Below are 19,335 nucleotides of genomic sequence, written 5' to 3'. Positions count from 1 at the left end.
CCCTCTCTTTGTCTTACTTCCTGTTTTATTTTTAGCCCGTGGAATAGGCCTGACCTGACCGTTTCCCTTTGAGAAATCAAGACTAACTCCGATTCAGGTCTCTTTCTCCGACAATGGCCTGTGCCACCTCAATAGATGTTCTAGAACATTCCCTGGCAAGGTCCCTTAGAGGGATTTCTTCAAAGAACATCTTGTCCTGTCTTCTTGCCTTACAGACTTGGGTTTCACAACACTTAAGGAAAAGAAGTATTTTTGAAAGGTGCAGGCATCTTTTAAAAAAAAAAAAAAAAGGAAAACAGTAAAAAACGAAGTAAAAAAGAAAACCGAAAACGAGGTTGAAATCCGTAATTCTTCAACACTCTAGTATAACGTCCCTCCAGGTGCAGCGACAGGTCGAGGCGAGGCCGTGGGGCCCCCGACCGCGTTTCCGCCGGCCTGGTCTCCCCCTCCACCCGCAGCTCCGCGTCTGCTCACAGCTGCGCCTCTCCATGCGATCGGCGTGAGGCGCAAACCTTTAGGAAAGAACCAGCGTAACAGACGTCCCGTCAACGCGGCCTCACCAGCGTCCTGGTCCGCTCCAGTCCCCCGCGCAGCTCCCGGCCGCACCCGGAGAGGACGCCGGTCCTGCGAGGAGGCCACACGCTGCGGCGCCCTGCAGGCCCGGGCCTAACTGCTCATCCTTCCCACCCCCGACCCTCCCACCTCGGGGCCACCGACCCAGGCGCCGGGCAGGGAAAGCTCGGAGGCCCCAGCGCCTGTAACCGAACCACCTTGTACCTCCGGCATCACCCGCGGCCCGAGCGAAAGCGCAACCACCATTCAGGCTTCCCAGGAAGCAAGGCTGCGAGCAGTTAACATGGGCCTAGGAGTGGAACCTTCCAGAAGCCCACACTCACTCCACCCCCTGGGCACTGGGGCTTCTGGGACACCCTGGAAATGAGAGGTGTGAGGACCGGGAGGACCCCTCGGGTGAGGAACACCCTCCGTGATAACAGTCGTGTCCGGTTCACTGGGGGGGGGGGCTACGCTCAAGCGTGAATGAAGTCCCACAAACGGCCGTGAGGAGCCTGCGGCGTCCACCCGGCACCCAGGCTCCCTGGTTCAGCTGCTGTCGCCTCTGGCCCTTCCCGACAAATGCTCCGCAGGTGCGCAGGGACGCAGGGGAAGGGCTGCCCAGGGCCTCGCTCCGCAAACGCCAGCGGCCCCGGGGGGGAGGCGGGCGTGTCCTCCTTCGGCTGCTCCAAGGAGGGGAGCAGAGGCGCTGCTGGCGCCCAGCCACGCCCTCGGGGACAGCCACGCTCTACGGAGGTGCGACAGACACAGGAAGGCCGCCGCTCACCAGGGCGCGCCGATGCCAGGGCTGCGTGGTCCCAACCGCCCACTCCAGCTCCAGGACCGAAACCACGGCTGCACGAGGCGACAACCGCGTCACACAAGCCCGCCGGCCGGAGCGACACAGGCCCTGCTCCCCAGCACGGCGAGCCCACGGGGAAGCGCGCTCGGCCTGAGACACAGACCCCCTGACTCAGACAGCTGGCGAGGCATGGCTGCCAAAGGCTCGCTCCACCACGGGGAGCCCCCCCCCACCAGGGACCCCCACCCCCACCCATGAAGAGGGCTGACAAGTGTCAGGACAGCCCCGCAGCAGAACAGAAGCACGGGCGCCGCCCTGTGCCACGACGACCAGCAGAGGGCGCCCCGGGCCCAGAGAACCTGATGGTCCACTGGGAGGTGGACTCCACCTGCTGCCGGGCCTGGCGCGGAGGCCCCCGTTACGGTGCGCGGAAAGGGGAGCGGCGGCCCCCGACGCCGACACTGTACAGCCAGGACGCGGAGAGGATGCTTTCCATCGACTCCATGCCACTTCCCGATCTCACAAGACACACACGCGCCCCCCGCCCCCATCCTGGGGCTTCTCCACGCAGATTCCCCGCAGGGCAGCGGGTTCTGTGCCTGAGCTCGTGCTCTGCGCACCAGACCCGGGACCAGGCGCACGGCCGGCCGTTCCTGCTTCTTCAACGCAGCTGGTTTCTCATTCAGAAAGGTCTCCCATCCGGGGATCCCTGGGTGGCGCGGCGGTTTGGCGCCTGCCTTTGGCCCAGGGCGCGATCCTGGAGACCCGGGATCGAATCCCACATCGGGCTCCCGGTGCATGGAGCCTGCTTCTCCCTCTGCCTGTGTCTCTGCGCCTCTCTCTCTCTCTGTGACTATCATAAATAAATAAAAAATTTAAAAAAAAAAAAAGAAAGGTCTCCCATCCGGGCATGGCAAGGCAGACAGACGCGGACGGTATGGACGGATACGGCGTGTGAACCCCCACAACAGAAATGAAGGCACAATCCAGTTTTTCTGGACAGGATTCCTTTCTAAGGCACCCATACTGCTGACAAAGCAGTTTTTAAAAGTAACCTGCCTGCGGTTTTTAAAAACTTTCTACGTGGCTTCCTAAGACCCAGACGGGAGACACCAGTGTATCAGAGAATCGGATCGAGGACAAGGACTTCAGGGATGTCGCTTTGCAAGAGGCCAAGTTTTAAGAAGCCCAGCAGAAAGCAGGAAACGTGCTCATACAGGATAATCCCAGGCTCTGAGGCACCTGCTAGGTGAAGGATTATATACAGATCATAACACAGGACAGGGAAATAAAAGCAAACTCTGCCCTAAGAAATCAGCAAAATTTTAAAGATGTACCAAAGTTAAAATCAACCACCTTTTAAACTCCTTATGAATTATCTTACATAACAAAGAATGAAAGAATTAAGAGATCCTATTACAGAAAAAGAAAAAAAATAGATTTCTGTTTTCCCTAGAGCACGTGGGAAGGGGTTGTTTTACTCTGCGGGTGCTGACCATGCGACTTCTCCAGAGGATCGAACCAGGAAACCGGACAGTTTCAGGTTCATGGATTCTCATTGGAAACAGCCCTCGGTTGGAAATTATTTCTTCTTTAATCATTTTCAAATCCCTTCACACCAAACCTATGGCCCTGAGTCCACTTACTGCCCAACCGCTGGGGTCCTATACTCGGAGGCTGCGCAGCCAGCACTCACCCTGGGTCCCCACCAGAACCAGAGGGATCTCGCTCGTGTTCCGATAGTTGGCCATCCGACTGTAGTAGTGGTAAACGGTCTGGAAGCTTATCTCATCCTCCAGGCTGAAGACAAATATCACAGCGTCCACCCACATGGCAAACTAGGGCGAAAAAGAGAGAGGAGAGAAGGAGCTGAGTGACAATCGTCGGAGAGAAGGGTGGGGACAGCGTCTTCGGGAGCACAGGACGCGTGGTCGGCCGTCCCCTGCGCAGGATGGGTCCGATGCCTGCCTTCGGCTGTCACACGTGGCTGTGGCGTCACTCACGTCCTCCTCATTGCACACCTGGAATGGGACCTTCACCCCCTTCCCTCCCGGGCCACCCCGGTCTCCTCAGGACACAACCTGGGACGTGCTTCCCTACAGGAATGTCCCCCCTCGGCCCCAATCCAGCCAGCGGCAGTGCTCCACACGCAGGGCAAAGCCGGCCTCGTAAAATTGGAAGACAGGCCCTGACAGCGATCCCGAAGCTTTGCATTTCACACGGACCCCCTTCCACGGAGCGTCCAGGAGCCCTGCTGGACCCCGGCATTGGGGGCGGGGGCGCTCCTCTTCTGGGCTCCCATGGCCTCCACCCAGGCTGTGGTCCACCTTTGGGCTACAAGAGGAGGCTTTTTTTTTTTTTTTTTTTCCTAAAGATTTATTTATTTATTCATTCAGAGAGAGCGAGAGAGAGGCAGAGACACAGGCAGAGGGAGAAGCAGGCTCCATGCAGGAAGCCCGATGTGGGACTCGATCCCAGGTCTCCAGGATCACACCCTGGGCTGCAGGCAGCGCCAAACCGCTGCGCCACCGGGGCTGCCCAAGAGGAGATTTTTGTACTAGAAAGATCACCTGCCACTGAATTCTTTTTTTTTTTTTTTTTTTAAGTCATCTCTACACCCATCCTGGGGCTTGAACTCCCAACCCTGAGATCAAGGGTCGCACACTCCACCAAGTGAATCAGCCAGGCGTCCTGCCAACGAGTTCTTAAAGGCCTCTCTGAGGATGTTATTACTTACGGTCCAAGAAATTTACATAGCTACTTAACAAAATTAGCAAAAGTCAGGGAGAAACATTAAAATCCCACAACAGGGCAGCCCCGGTGGCGCAGCGGTTTAGCGCCGCCTGCAGCCCGGGGTGTGATCCTAGAGACCCGGGATTGAGTCCCACGTCGGGCTCCCTGCATGGAGCCTGCTTCTCCCTCTGCCTGGGTCTCTGCCTCTCTGCCTCTCTCTCTCTCTCTCTCTCTGCATCTCGATGAATAAATAAAATCTTTAAAAAAAAGGGATCCCTGGGTGGCGCAGCGGTTTGGCGCCTGCCTTTGGCCCAGGGCACGATCCTGGAGACCCGGGATCAAATCCCACGTCGAGCTCCCGGTGCATGGAGCCTGCTTCTCCCTCTGCCTGTGTCTCTGCTTCTCTCTCTGTGTGTGTGACTATCATAAATAAATAAAAATTAAAAAAAAAAAATCTTTAAAAAAAATAAAAAATAAAATAAAATCCCACAACAACCTGACTCGTGCCATCCTGTCCTTGTCTTACCTGTTTCCAGGTGAACCTCCATCACATCTACTTTTGGGGGCAACTGTACGGCCAGTACGTACCATCTCATTTGACACTCCTAAGCACCCTGTAAGGCTGGAGCCTTGGGAGTGCCTGGAGGGCCCTGGAAGCTCGGCCGCCCCCCAGAGTCCCACAGCAGAATCAGAGCAGCTCAGCCGGGCACCCGGAGACCCTCCTCTTTCCAAGTGGAAACGAAAAGGTCAATAGTAACCGTCATCAGCATCATCCCGTTTACCTCCTCGGAGAAGCGGCGGTGCCCAGGTAAGGCTTTACCAGCCAGGCGTCAGCTCCGACATATCTGGGCGCATTTTGGGTGGGGTGAGCTCTGATGTCACGCGTGACGGGAGCTCAACGCGCAAGCCCAGGGGCAGGGGCAAGGGGCTTCGGGGCGAGCCTGTAGTACTCACCTGCGCCTCTGGAGGACCCCCCTCATCTCTAATCAGCAGCAGGTAGCTCTGGCCGTCCACCACGATCTCTTTCTTGAATCTGCCACCTGCCACACACAAAACGCCTCGTTACACGGGGAAGACGGGGTGCTAGGAGGGCAAACAGACGTGGGCTTCGCTTGTGGAAAAATACACCCTAGGCTGTCGCCCTGGAGGCCACTCTCTCAGTATTTAGGACCAGCAACCACTGGACTTTAAAAGCAGTACTGAACTCAGACTTTTAAGTATTTGTCGTTAAGGACCCGTGTTCACTTCTGGTGAGAGTCCACAGCCTCCCACGCAACGCCAGGGGCGCCCGTGGCTGAGAAGGGCAGGATTCTAACACAGGCTTTGTTTGTAAATGCGGGAGTTCTCTCCCACTGCGAACACGTTGAGGCAGAGTTCAGAAACAGAGAGCGCTGAAATGATCATTCTCTTGTTGGGCTCACGAGACTGCAACCCATTTTTCGTGTTTAACAGGTGCCTAGTCTACGACATTTTGATAAAATTCGAGGGCCGCGAACCTGTATTCTCCTCAAGAGAAACCCAGTTTTTGAAGGGAACACACAGAACATCATGGGGATGGTGTTTCCGTATTCACGGGGCACGAGTACGGGGGATGCTGAGCTACTACACACGTGTTAGACAGAACTACTGGATGGCATCTCCGCACAGGTGGAGACAGAGCGGGACAGCTGGCGGGGGGGGCGGGGGGGGGTTAGAGAGCGCGCCGTGTTAGCGAGAAACGTGTGTGCGTGTGTGTGTGTGTGTGCATCTGCGGGAAGGCGGCTGGCCCTCGACATCTCGGCCCTGCACACACCCAGGTGGCAGGGACGCGCCACCGGCCGGAGCCTCTCTCCTCGGGAGCGCCCGGACCACGCTGCTCTCGGACACGGGAAGCAGGTCCACTTCGGGTCCCTCTGCCATCTCCAAAGCCAAACCACCTTTCGAGAGCCTGGGCTCTGCGTCCACCCGCTCCAGCTAACCCTCACCAGGATCCCAAATCGTGCGGGAGAGACGAACACATCAGCGCCTGCTCTCACTCTCACAGTCCCTGGCCTTCCAGAAACAGCACCTAAACCCCACGTACCCGCACCCCGGAGAACCACGCCGGGAGAGCATCCCCAGCCGCTGCGTGCACTGCAGCAGGCTGGGGGGGGGGGGGGGGTGACACAACCTATCCAAGCGGGCACGCGTGTGCACACACACAGATGCTCATGCACAGAGGTGCACACACTCCCGCTCTCCACTCCTTCCTGGGCACGTGAAACACACTTGGTTCTAGTTGGTGTCCCGTCTGTTCAACCACAAAACCTGAAGAAAACTTTCCAAGATTCACACAAAACCGAGAAAACTTTCGTTCTGATTGATCCCTTGCATGGCGGGCACAGCTATCACAAGGCAGGGGGCAGAGAACGGCCATGGGGGGGGGGGGGGGGCGTGTAACAGGTGTGTGTGCCCGCTGGATCCAGACAAGCGGAGGTGTGCTTTCTGCACCTCTAGGAAGACTGGCAGACGACTCAGGGGCCCCGAATCACAGAGTCCTCGTAGGTAAAAAAAAAAAAACCACGGCACCCTTTGCCAGCTGGGCCGTCGTGATTATAAAATGAGCTGGGAAACACCCAGCACCCAGCAGAAGCCCCAAGCCCCAGTGTGTCTCAGCCACGAGACTCCGACGCTGGGCCTGGCTGCCTGGGCTGGGCGGGTCCCGGCGCTGCCACACACGCCACCTGGGGGGCTTCACCTTCCTTATTCACCTCTCTGTACCGCAGGGTCCCCAGCTGTAAAACGGGACCCCCACCACCCGGGAGCAGGTGCCCACCCACAGGGCAGCAGCGCTGGCGAGCATTACTAGCATGTTTCAAAATTTCTGCCAAGAGTTATCACTTGCTTTTAGAAAACATATATCTAACGTTTAACAGACCTACTTACAATAGAAAAATCTGCCTATGTTGCAACAATAACCAGTATCATTTATTTTTTAAGACCTTTAAAAAAAGAGATGCTGGAAACCTACAATCTCTTGGCCAGAATGAACGGAATTCAACCTTTCATGAAAAACAAAAAAAAAAAAAACAATGTTAGATGGGAAATCTATTTCTTACTTTGGAGAAAACCTTTCCCTTCCCATCTCATTCCTGGAGATCTGACGGGTCACACTGAGGGGGACAAGGGGAAAGCCACAGGAATTTGTGTACAAGTTCACAAATCTTTCCTCTGATTCCCGGTAGGTCAGTCTAGGCACCTGAAGGAGGGTGACAGGCACTACAGAGCAGCCCGAGGTAGCAGAGCGCCCCAGACCAAGTCCGTGGACAGCAGATCTAATGTAGACTTTTAAAGCTCTCACATCACAGGAAAATACTTGTGCTCTGAGTTAAGTGATTTCAAAGTAGTTCCCGTGATATCACATCAGCTGGGCCCTCCGGTGGCAGCGACTGGTCTGGGCAGTACCCAGAAAACATCCTTTTAGCAACAGAGTCCTGTCTGTGCTCAGGAGAAAGTGAGGAAGGGAGTTTCTCGGTGGGCACAAGGGCTGATGTCTGGGGCCTTTCAGTGGGGGCACAGGAGGCGTGAGGATCCAGCAGGTACTTAGAAAAACCTCGATAATCATTAAGCATCCCCTGATCTGTCAAGTAGCTAATTATCACATCCCAAAGAGCAGCATTACTCTCACGCGGTGTCCCACTATTACCTCTGTTATGGGTCGAACTGTCCTCTCCCCCACCCCAAATTCATATGCTGAGGTCCAAATAAGATCAGAACATGACTTTATTTTCAAATAAAATCAATGCAGATGTGATCAGTTACGACGAGTTCACACTAGGGTACGATGGGCCCCTTACCCAGTGACTGGTGTCCTTAGACAAGGAGAAATTTTGGTGAAGATAAAAGCAGGAGCTTTACAAGCCAAGAAGCCCCAAAGATGACCTCCAAACCATGAGAAGCCAGGAGAGGCCTGCAACAGACCCTCCCTCACAGGCCCAGGAGGAATCAAGCCCACCAACACCGTGACCTCGGGCTTCTGGGCTTCAGAAGGTGGGAGCATCAACCGGCGTGGTGTGGAGCGCCGCTGATCTGTGGCCCTTCGTTACCGCCGCCCTCGTGAACTGATACAACCTCCGGAGCCTCAAGCTACACCTTAACCCACAGTGAGCTCACGCACGCTCTCACACTCTCTCCCGCCCGCCTAGCTTATCCCTATAACATTTCAAAACCCCCTGTATTCCCTCCATCCTGTTTGTTGAAATCATCCAGGCTTCCCGGGGAGGTTTCTGCAGGAGTTTCCTGCTGCCTCACCCCTGCAGGCCCACGCCACAGCACTCCACAGCCCGCAGGTCTGACCGGGAGTCCACCCTCTTCCTCTGCACCCTGGGACCCTGCCTCTCCGCCGGCTGGCCCTGCACCCCCAGCAGCTCCCGGATGTGCCAGCAGCTGAGGGCATGCTGGCCACACGCACCAGGTTCCTCACTGGACTTTTTTCTTTTTACTATAGTTTTTCATCTTTACTTTGGCAAAGGATGAAAATCATTTTTGAGTTTAAATTAGCCTTTGTATAGCACATTATTGCTCTTCTCCGTAAGAAAGAGGAGGGGCATCGTCCTAGCATCTGCTGAAGCTGCAGCTGGGCTCTGGTGCTTCCCGTGGCTGCAAGCTGGCCTGGGGATGGTCAGCGATCACAAGCCGTGGCTCAGGCTAGGACACACACCAGGGACTGGGTCTCCTACACTCAGCGTGCAGACATTCTTGGCTGTGAAAACCTTACTAACACTTGCCTAAAATGTTCTTCTCCATACAGCCCCAAGATAAGATAAAATGTCTGCAAATTTCATTGTATCATAATTATTTAAGACAAGTGGAATGAGAGGGATACACTGAGAAAGGCTATGAATTCATTTCTCCCTAAGAGAATTAAAAAAAAATTAATCATGAATGTGCCAGAGATGTTTTGAAGTTAATTTTGCCCTTTAAAGTTTGACGAAAATACCAAAGTCCATAACTTATTAACAAGGAGGTCGTGGAGAAGCTTTGTACTGTGACATTTAAAAGAATTTTGGGCCACGTTACTTTTTCGCTGGGAAATAAGTCTCATCGGTAATGTATTAGTTTACAAAATTTAACTGAGTCAGATTTCATTTTCTCTGCCAATTTTTGTTTAAACTTACGTTGTTTAAAAATAAAAACAAAAAACAAAAAACACCCAACAGTAACAACTATAAAAATGCAGCAGCAGGAGGACTAATGCGTGGTGCCCACCAAGTGGTTCCACGGGTGAAAGACTCGGGGTTAGGACTCGGCCAAGATGAGGTTGGACATGGTACTTCCTCAAGCAGGCCGTGGTCTCTAATGACTTCATTTCACCCAGATCTAAGTAAAATAACAAAGGAAGATCGGGAAAGAAGTCAAAGTTCCAGGTTAGGACGGCAGATCGGACTTCACTGTGGCTGCATTTCCTTTCCTTTATTCCTAATAAAACAAAGGGGGAAAGAGTAAGCAGCAGGAGGAAGATAATTCACCCTCCACTGAGAGAAAGAGCGAAGCTTCACAGAATAAAACCTCAAAAACAGTGGCCTTCGGATAAAAAGGAAGACTCCAGGGCTGGGCAGGCCCCTAATCCCACCCCCGGAGTGAACAACAGCCCCCGACGGGCAGGGAAAAATGGAAGAGGCAGCACAGCCTTATCCTTGGCCCTCTGCAGGCAAGGAGGACGCCAGAATGGAAGGGGGGCCCCGTGGGGAATACAGTACAGATTCCAACCCCCGCCCCGCGAGTGAAGGGAACCCCATAGTTGGACATGTGCAAATTTACAGGAAAGGCAGGGCCCGGTCTGTGACTAAGAGCAGAACCCTGTGGTTCGGAGGCGGCTCCCTCAGGGCGCGGAGGAGAGGGATGGGCATTTATACTGTAACTCCCCAGGCACATAGCATCCAGCCTCAGGTCCCGCGGCCCAAGCGTTCCCACCTTTTTTTTTTTTTTTTTTTTTAATTCATGAGAGACACAGAGACACACAGAGAGAGGCAGAGACTCAGGCAGAGGAGAAGCAGGCTCCATGCAGGGAACCCGACGTAGGACTCGATCTCGGGTCTCCAGGATCACGCCCTGGGCTGAAGGCGGCACTAAACTGCTGGGCCACCCGGGCTGCCCCATTCCTGGCCTTCTCGACAGCCCAGCCGTGTATGTGTCCCATGGGAACCCCAGAGCAGGGGCAGGACAGCACCCGTCCCAGCAGCGAGAGGGTCCCTGGAGGAATGGGAAGGACAGCAGATACCACAGGAGGTGGGAGGGAGACAGGCAGGGAGCACGCAAAACGCAGGAGCCAATGCGTTAGAAAACAACTCAAAAAGCAGAAGGAAATCCCTGATGATCGTTTCCCTCTCTAATGCATGTTAATAGTAGGCTTTCGAAACAACGAGAATGCCAGGGAGGAGAATCTCAAATAGGAGGTGAGGTGGAAACCCCTAGAATGGAGAACCACAGCGACATTTTGGAACAAATGAGTAAAATTCGAAAAAACGTAAGGAAGAGAAGAGACGGTGCTCAAAACTGCGAGTCTGACACAGAGGGACGGCTTGAAACAAACAGCTGGTGAGATGAGAACAATGGAGGTAAACTGAGGCAGAAGTGAGCGGACAGGACAGACCCACCTGAGAGAAGAATAAACAGGGTCGCTGACAACAAACTCCCCCCCCCCACCCCCAAGAACTACAAGACTCTTGGGAGATAAAAATACAAAGGAATTTTCCAGAAATGCAGAGAGATCTGAATCTGCAGATCAGAAGACCGCAAGATGTTCCAGGAAAATGTGACACAGACTCTCATCATCACTTTAAAGAAGAGAAAACAGAGGCGCTGGAGGAAGACTCTTCCTGCCAGCAAAGGTGCGGCGGCCTCTTATCAAGCAGCAGGGCTTCAAAGCTACTCAAAAGGACTTCCCTTCAGCGAGGCTTCAAGGCTTTTTAAAAATGGATGATTTAAGCATTTTTATGTATACATAACGGGCCGTGGAACTGAATCCTAGTTAACAAGGAACAAGTACGTGATCCGCTCCACGAGACCAAGAACAATGCGGATCTGGCTGTGTCGGTAAACTCCTATGTAAACGCAGAAACCCACCTTCTGGAATGTTAGCGGCGTGGCGGCTTTTAACCTGGCCTTTTCAAAACCCTGTCCTGCATGTGTCTGCACCTGGAGTCTACACGGACAAGCACCTTGCTTGGGGACGTGTCCTATGTTCTCACGACCAACAAGCCGGGCATGTGTGCAGACTGTGGTCTAGAAGTCGGTTGAGCAACACCAAGTAGTTCACTAGCTGACTCTGGGGTAAGTCGCGGCACGTTCAGTGCTTACTGTGACCTGGGGGGCCTCTGTCTAAACAATCTGTGGGCTGAGAGCAGCTGCTTTCATTAATTCAACACCAGACGTAAAAGCCCAACCATTCCTCCTACTTGGGTACTTGGGGTCTGTTTAGTGGAAGGGCCCCTCGAAACAGCAAACGGGTTGGTGCTTTTTTTTGTTTTTTTTTTCCAAGTGTCACTCATGCAGCTCAGGTTTTCTTGACCCCAAGCCAACAAAACCTAAATTAACTGGATGGAAAGGCAGACGTCACGCTGGAACCGGGGGAACCTCGGGCTCTGTTCTGCGTTAAGAGGAGCTTCACTGCCGCCTCCGGGGAGCAGCAAGTGCCACTGGCGGAGCCGTGATGCCCCAGAGGCCGGCCCAGGGGCTCAGGGACAACAGGATATTGCTGCTCAAACAGAAGCTGGAAAACTAAACGTTTCAGGAAGTGGTTTGTTGCTCAACAGTCAGGATTTCCTCACAGCTTAGCTTCCAAGAGCTTTGAGGAATACATAAACCTGGAGGTTTAATACATGAAACCTATGGAGAGTTCTCTCCTTCAAACCATCTCTTTTGAAGACTAAAATAAACACAGCAACTCTGGGCAGGTGTGAGGGTTGGATTATCCAGGCCAATCTCCAATTTTCAACATCCAGCGACAGACCTAGTATCACTCTCATTAAGTGATACTTAATGAGCTTCTCCCCGCCCCCCAAAAAAAACACTACCTAAAATTGCTTTAAAACACTATTATCCCCCCCAAAAGTTATCTGTAATTAGAACTGCAGCTCAACTTTTGCAAAGAATAAGATGTGCTCTGGGTTGTCATGGACTCCAGAAGGCAGGCGGGGGGGGGGGGGGGGGGAAGAGAGCTCAAGGGTCTCCAGGACTCCCCACCTGGGAATAAGGGGTCCGCCCTCTGGAAAGAGGCCTCTGCATGAGAGTGATTTCCCTCCTACCTGCCCTCACCGCACGCTCCTGAGTGTAATGCTGACCACGCAGGCCTCTTCCAGCAGGTCCCCCCTCTGGGATCACGAGCCAAGGCCAACCCTGGCACTTGACCGGCCCTTTGGCTCAGAGCCCCCAGACCTACTCCGTCTGCCCTGGCCCCACACACTCGGGATTTTCCTGCAAAGCTGTTTGGGAAGCTAGAATCCAAAGCCCCAAAGCTCACTTATGTGCCTCCACATAACTCAGGATGTTCCCCAATAACTTGGCAGCTGTTCCAGGGGTCAAACACCCTGCGGTGGACGGCATAGCCCGGCCCACAGTATGCACAGTGACCCGAGGTCTTCCCAAGCGCCCTGAGCCCGGCTGATGAGCTATAAAGTTGTGATGGTGGGTGGTGGTGCTTCCAGGCAGCAGCGAAGGGGAAGAGACGCAGAGTGGCCCACCCTGGGCCCCACGGGGCCCACACCCTGAGTGGTGCCCGTGCCTCCTGGGGCCTTCATTTCCTCGTGTGCAACCTCAGGTCATCAGAGCACCTGACTCACATCGCCACGGGGAGGGGGCATGAGCTAGTCCACGTCAGCTCCCCACGGGGTCCTTAAATGTCACAAGCTCCTCGCAAAAACCAGCAAGTAATTGCTACAGTTACGATGACGACTTTACTATTTCCAAATGCAAACTCACACTTGGAGGCAGAGTCTCAACCTGCAAATGCAGTGACAGGGGAGCACACCAAGGAGGGGGTAACCGGCCAGCGAAAGACAGCGCTCCCATTCCTACAGGAAAAACCAAGACTCTGCCTAATCCTTGGTCCCAATTCCACATGTTCTGGAAGATCCAGGAGAACAAGTCAAGACAGCTCAGGAAATTGGAAGTCTTCGGCAGTGCTTCTTAAATTGCTCCACGGGGAAGATTCTCTATATCTCTGCTGACAAGTCTGGTCAGGCTTCCATGGGAGCAAGTGATAAAGTAACCAAGGGACAGAATGTATCGGATTTGCACTCGGGTGATACCACTGGGTTCCTACTAGCAGCACGCAAGAGCCTTGCTGGGAGTGAGCCTTTCCCAAGTGCTTCCTGCCAATTCCACCCTCCCTCCCGGCACTGGGTCCACCCAATCGTGGTCTTCGGAACCACCACTGGTGTTTAGCAAGCCCGGTCACACGCCACGCACGGCGCTGGCGCCGGGAACAGAGGCCACGAGGCAGAAGCTCTGCCCTAATGCAACTTGTGCTCAAGGGCAGCGGGCAGGACGGGAAATGGACAAGAGTCGGGCCTGGTGTGGGATGGACGGCAGGGAAAGCTGGGCACCACCAGCCCCTACAGGCCCAGCCCCCAGGACCCATGAGCGGATGGGGTGGGCGGTCCTGAATCTGCATTCTACAGAAAACAGTCCTATATAATGGTGGACCCTGCTCTGTAAAATCTGACTTACAACCAAATCTGTAAACTGTTTATTGAAACTGTTCCAATGCCCACCGCTGTGGTTGTACTTGAACATTCCAGTACCTACGGCTGCCCCCGAAATAGCTTGCGTGGTGAACTTAGTGAAATACAGTCTTGCACATTTGTTCCTTTGCGGGGAAAACATACTTATGGTTATTTTTAATATTCTGCACATTTATTTTAAGCATCAAAAAAGGTAAACTTACAAAGAGTTTTATAGCTTGGGGCACAGGAGCCAAGCTCTTCGCCCAGAATATTTAAAAACAAGGCTTCCTTGACCAGTGACACTACCCGTGGCCTGACACGTGTGTCACGGGCCGGAGTGCGAGAGCGTGAGGGGGAGCCCTGTCGGCAGCGAGCAACAAACAGAAGCTGGATGGTGGGCTAGTCAGCTACCAGCACGCAGGCAAATGGTCTCTCAGTCCCTCAGATTTATTGTTCTCAACTGGTGCAGTCCATGTGAAAATAACTTTCCGTTAAAAAAATAATCTGGTGCATAAACCCTATTTTTAAATATGCAATCCTAGAATCGAATATGGAAAGTAAAAGGCTTTCAGAATTGCTCACTCACGGGGCGCCTGGGTGCCTCAGCCGGGTTACGTGTCCAACTCTTGATTTTTGCCTAGGTCGTGATCTTGGGGTCGTAGGATAGAGCCCCACGTCCGGCTCCACGGTGAGTGCACAGTCTGCTGGAGAAATCTCCCTCTCCCTCTGGCCCTCTACCTCTCACTCTCTCTCAAAGAAAGAAAAGAACGGCTCACTCACTTTCTCTGAATATCAATCAGATGTCTGCTTCAAGAAATCATAAAAGGCTGCTCACTGTTAGTCAAATCCAACGATACATCGTAATGAGTTGATGTTTCTACACACCGTGGAGCAAACGATGACCAAAGGGCCAGATAATAAATAGCTTAGGCACCGGGAGCCATGTTCTTCTTTTCTGTTGGGTTTTTATGGGCCTATTTATTTTTATAAACGTTTAAAAACGCACGCCTCTTCCAGCTCACGGGCAGTCACAGCCCGAGCAGGCGAGCCGGGCTCCGCTCTGACGTCTCCTATGCCGATGTGCAGATTGATATTTTCCACCATCTCTCTGGAGACTCTGTGGAACTGTTACAGTCCTATGGAAACGCTGTATTTACTTCAGTGGAAGGCGTCCAGGAGGTTCTGTCTCCAGCCTAGAGGGAGCTCTGGTCCGGGAGAGCGCCCGATGCCAGCGCTGAGCGGGCCCCAGGGGCCGTCCCCACAGGTGTGCGAGTGCGTGTATACACGTGCGTGCCTGTGTCACCGCCTCTCAAGCTGACCCGGCAAGGCCCAGGAAGCTCCTGCACCTGGAACGAGACGGGGCTGCCTCGGACCCCGGCGCACAGCCAGGCCCCTGCCCAAGCCGGACGGCGCACCAGGGCCCAGCGCCTGGACGGCACCAACGCACCCTGTGGCCGGAGCTAATGAACGGCTCCGGAGGGCTTGGAGGTCACGGGGACCCCGCGCTCCCTTCTATCAGCACGTGAATCAGTTCCAACCTCCAGAGGCTGTCGGCGGACTCCTCCCGCTTGTCCCTACCTCCCTCTCCAAAGCCAGGCTCATGCAAAAGCCTGTCAGCAGCCCGGGTGCGGCCTCCCCAACACCCTTCAGAGCGCTCCTATGTCAGCCAGCCACCAGCAGCCCCCACGAGGGCCTCTTTCCCACCTGGGCTGCCAGGGACGGGCCCAGAGTGACCGGCCTGACCCCTACCAGGCGGCGCATCCACCGCACCTGGGCTCTGTCTCTCCCACGCTTCCCCCACGTTTGTCAGGGCGCCAGACCTCCCTTCCTCATTCAGCCTGAACCCGCTCCCCCACCTCTCGGAGCACAGAGGCAGGAACACGCCGCAAGGTGGCTTGTGTGCCGCCCCCCACCCCGCCTTCCGCTCTCTCCACGCCATCCACACACTCAAGTGGCCCTCAAAGAGCAAGTGCGATTTTTTTTCTTTTGCCTGTGATGTTATTTTTTAAAATTGGCAAAACAGTTAACAAAATAAAACGGGGCGGGGGGGGGCGGGTGTGCTCGGGAAAGGGTGACGAATGCCGGCCACACACACTGCTCCTCAGGACCCCATGAAGAGAAGACCCAAGCAGCTTCCAGATCCAGGGTAGGTGCCATCTACTTATGGCCCTTCATACTCCTCTTGTACTAGAGCCTGCCTCAGAGTCTCCCAACACACTGCCTCCAGGAAGCCAGCCGGGATGGACAAAACACTACGCCAAAGCTGAATGGTTTCCACGTCTGGCCTGGGTTGATCATCAGTGAAGTCATTTGAACCATATGAAACCGTCCCCCGTAGCAGATCACCGGGAGATCGGCATGTGCGCAGGTGCGCACACACAGCTGGGCTCGATGGAGCGAGTGGCTGGTCCCTACAGAGGCCCTGCCCTGACTCCAGCAGGAAGACGTGACCCGGAGGGGCGCTCAAGGGCACTTTCGTTATACCACCGATCCTCTCCTGTAGTTCTGGCACTTGGCCCCCGTTGCCCGCTGCTGTTACCTCCCTCGTCACCACGTCCTGGCCCTTGGAGCTTGCCAGGACGCCAAAGGGGAGCTCGCACTTGGGAGCTCTAAGATCAAGCAAGCATGGTCTCGCAGGGTGGAACATTTTCTTCAGACAACGTCAACCGCTCCGTCTCTAATCAGCCGTAACTGAAACGTGAGCTCCATCCATTCAAATTAATACCGGGCCTCCTCCAGAATGTAAAGCTCTCCACCTTGACCCATAGCCAGGCAGGGAGCTTCTCCCAACCCCTGCCTTCCCCCACCTCCTCTGTGCACCAGACACGGGCCCCTCACCCCCTTCTCCTCTGCTCACCCCAAGGCTGGCCTCAGCCCAGCATCTCTCCCTTTCTGTACTGCCTTCCACGGAAAGCCTCTCAACCTCGGTGGGCAGATCGCCTTAGCTAAGGATGTGACAAGTGTCTGGTCTCTCCCACTTCCGAGAACCAATAAGACAACTGAGGGGGAAGGAGGGGAGGGGAGTTAAGACAACAGCAGGGAAGGGGATGCAGAGAAACGGCTTTGTGAGCTGATACTTTAAGATCCAAGCAAACGCGGAACATTCCCAAGTCGGCTGTCCTTGAAAATCAAGAAGGGAAAAAAATGCCTGAAACACTTGAGGTCTGAAGCCAAAGCCAAAGTGACGGTAGGAGTCATAGTGGTTTGCCAGGGGGAGCACTGGGGGGAGTTCAAACTGTGCCCGGGCCGCTGCCACACTGAACACCCAGACAACGGGTCTGTTAGTGGGGACAGAGCTCTGCATTACGAGCGTCCTGTCGGTCACCATACAGGAAAAGCATGGGACTTCAGCAAGGCGACCAGAGCCGTGTGGGATCTTCTGCTGGAGCCACCGAGAGAATCAGCTCTCCTCCCCGTGTCCCAGGGATACTGAAGGTCACATGGTTGTGAGGCCACCAACAGAATGCTGGCCACCCTCTGGGGAGACACAGCTGAACATGAAGCCCACCAGGGCAGGGAGTGGGGACAGACCATTCCTCGTGCGCTTGTGTGGATCGGCAGGGCCTTTCTAGAGCTGCATCCGTCCCCTTGGCCACTCCCAGGACACGAGCTAATAAATCCCTGCTCTTCTATTTAAGATCCTTGAAGTTGGTCACCTAGGATCCAGGCTAATACAATGACCACGCATCCTGTGGCTTCCAGATCAGAGCAGGCCGCTGCCTGGACCGGAGTCGGACTTGCTCTGCTGCCACTCGGACTCCCTGGGACGGGAGCCAGCTGCCAGCAGGAGGACAGCATCGAGGCCAGAGATGGGGACAGATGCAGCAATGGACCAGGGTGCTTTCACGCCGGCTGGGGGCCAGCTCTGGGGCATCCAATGATTACTATTTAATTTGCAACACAGACAGCATGCATTTAAAGCAAAAAAAAACAAAAACAAAAACAAAAACAAAAAAAACCTTGGTATTAACATTTCTCTGGGAAAAAAAAATAATCTGCAATGGCAAAAGGTGAAACTTTCTGGACCCTCATCTCCCTTCTTCCTAGTAAAGAAAGGGTTTTGTAACAACCTGCGACATCCTGAGAGGTCTCAGGAAAGCCACAGCTGTGTCAACAGCGTGCACGGTGCTATTCGGGGGCTCTGCGTCACACGGCCTAAGTGAGCACTTGCGGGCTGCAGGGGGATCCTGGAGCTCTCCCCCGCAGAAGCCAGCATGCCCTCTTCGGAGCGCTCACAGAGACCCGTTCAGCCAGGTGTGAATCACTGCCTTGAATCAGAGTTTTGGAAACACAAGGCTCTTCTCTCTGGAAGGTGCCCAGCTCTCAGTACGCCCTCGGTTTCTTGCTGAATTAATTATAACACCATGGGAAGATGTGTTCTGAGTTCCAAACGACCAACTCTAAAACACATTTTGTCCTGCCAGCTTGGTCGATGCCAAAAGCATGACGACCTCCTTATTCTTGTTTTACAGCTTGCTTTTCCCTGCTCAAAACAAAGTAATAATGTGCTTCTCTGTTATTCCTTGTGGCCCTAGTATTCATCTCAGTATCCCTCACCTGTTTCAGACGACACCCCCGACCCTCAACACGGCTTACATATGGGAGGACAGAATTAAAAGCAGGTGGAAGAGAGCGAGAGGTCAACGATACTTCCCCAGCCAGCGGTGGGCTCGAAAGGACTCGAGACGGTCAAAGACTTGACTTGTGCCTGGTCTATTAAACCTACCTACCGGCAGGCTGCTCGTCCTCTCCAGGTTTACAGATAATCCTCATTAAAACATTATCAAGTACTCATAATCACTTTGTCACAAGTAACATGGCAAAATTATGTTGGAACATTTAAATGGCTAGATTTCAAAACTACTCAACTTTTATTAGAGTTTACAGATTTTTTTCATTGGGACATTAAACAGCACAAGAAGACGTGTTTAGAAATAAGCCCTAACATCTGTTGAGCAGTGGTAGCTGACAAAAATTTTTTTAAGTTTATTTGATTTGGAAAGGGTTTCGGGGGCTGACAGCTTAAATGCATTTCATGTGTCCCAGAAAATACGGCTAAGTGTTTACCACATGGTTTGTTTCTAAGCAACTAAGTAAACATTCACTAAAAAAAAAAAAAAAAAAAAAAAAAAAAAAATCTCAGATACATGTGCTCCTGAGAACATATCTCCTGCCCCGAGACAGACACATCTGCTGGGCAACAGCAGCTGCAGGCAGAGTCCTGAGGACGGGAGGAGGGGAGGGACAGCCAGCTTGCAGGGACCTGACCGCCATCAGGCCGCCCTCGCTGCCAGGACCGGTGAGCACAGACCTTTCCACCCACACGTGACACGGGCAGCCAGGACCGGAGCACCCCGGCACCTTTCACCCTGTTTGGTTCCCACAGTTCCTTGAAAAAGTAGCTAAGAGCAGTTAATCTTATAATCACAGGAGGGAGGCTCCATGGACATTCTTAGGCTTGTCTCTACCGACCTTAAAATCTTCCACTGAGGGCAGCCCGGGAGGTTCAGTGGTTTGGCGCCGCCCTCAGCCCAGGGCCTGATCCTGGGGACCTGGGTTCGAGTC

The 19,335-nt window shown here is 53.8% G+C and overlaps 1 protein-coding gene and 1 long non-coding RNA gene across 17 annotated transcripts in view; one reads left to right on the top strand and one right to left on the bottom strand.

Moving 5' to 3' along the window:
- The window catches only part of AGAP1 (ArfGAP with GTPase domain, ankyrin repeat and PH domain 1), a 532,124-nt gene that overhangs the window by 321,813 nt on the left and 190,976 nt on the right, over positions 1–19,335 (bottom strand). For all 15 annotated transcript variants that reach the window (XM_038574273.1, XM_038574276.1, XM_038574283.1 and 12 more), the window contains 2 exons: positions 5,042–5,127; positions 3,051–3,192 (listed from right to left, as the gene is read on the bottom strand). In XM_038574273.1, the coding sequence (XP_038430201.1) occupies positions 3,051–3,192; positions 5,042–5,127 (228 nt within the window). The remainder of the gene's footprint in view (positions 1–3,050; positions 3,193–5,041; positions 5,128–19,335) is intronic.
- LOC111092466 lies at positions 644–18,927 on the top strand. 2 transcript variants are annotated; one of them, XR_005378871.1, is made up of 3 exons: positions 644–1,145; positions 4,624–4,895; positions 18,337–18,927. It is a non-coding gene; the product is annotated as an uncharacterized LOC111092466 (long non-coding RNA). The 2 variants fall into 2 exon arrangements; XR_005378870.1 differs by having other exon boundaries at positions 645–969.

The sequence above is a fragment of the Canis lupus genome, chromosome 25, assembly GCF_011100685.1.
Source record: "Canis lupus familiaris isolate Mischka breed German Shepherd chromosome 25, alternate assembly UU_Cfam_GSD_1.0, whole genome shotgun sequence".
Taxonomy (NCBI): domain Eukaryota; kingdom Metazoa; phylum Chordata; class Mammalia; order Carnivora; family Canidae; genus Canis; species Canis lupus.
The sequence above is the reverse complement of the archived record's forward strand: the minus strand, read 5'-3'. Positions and strand labels throughout refer to the sequence as shown.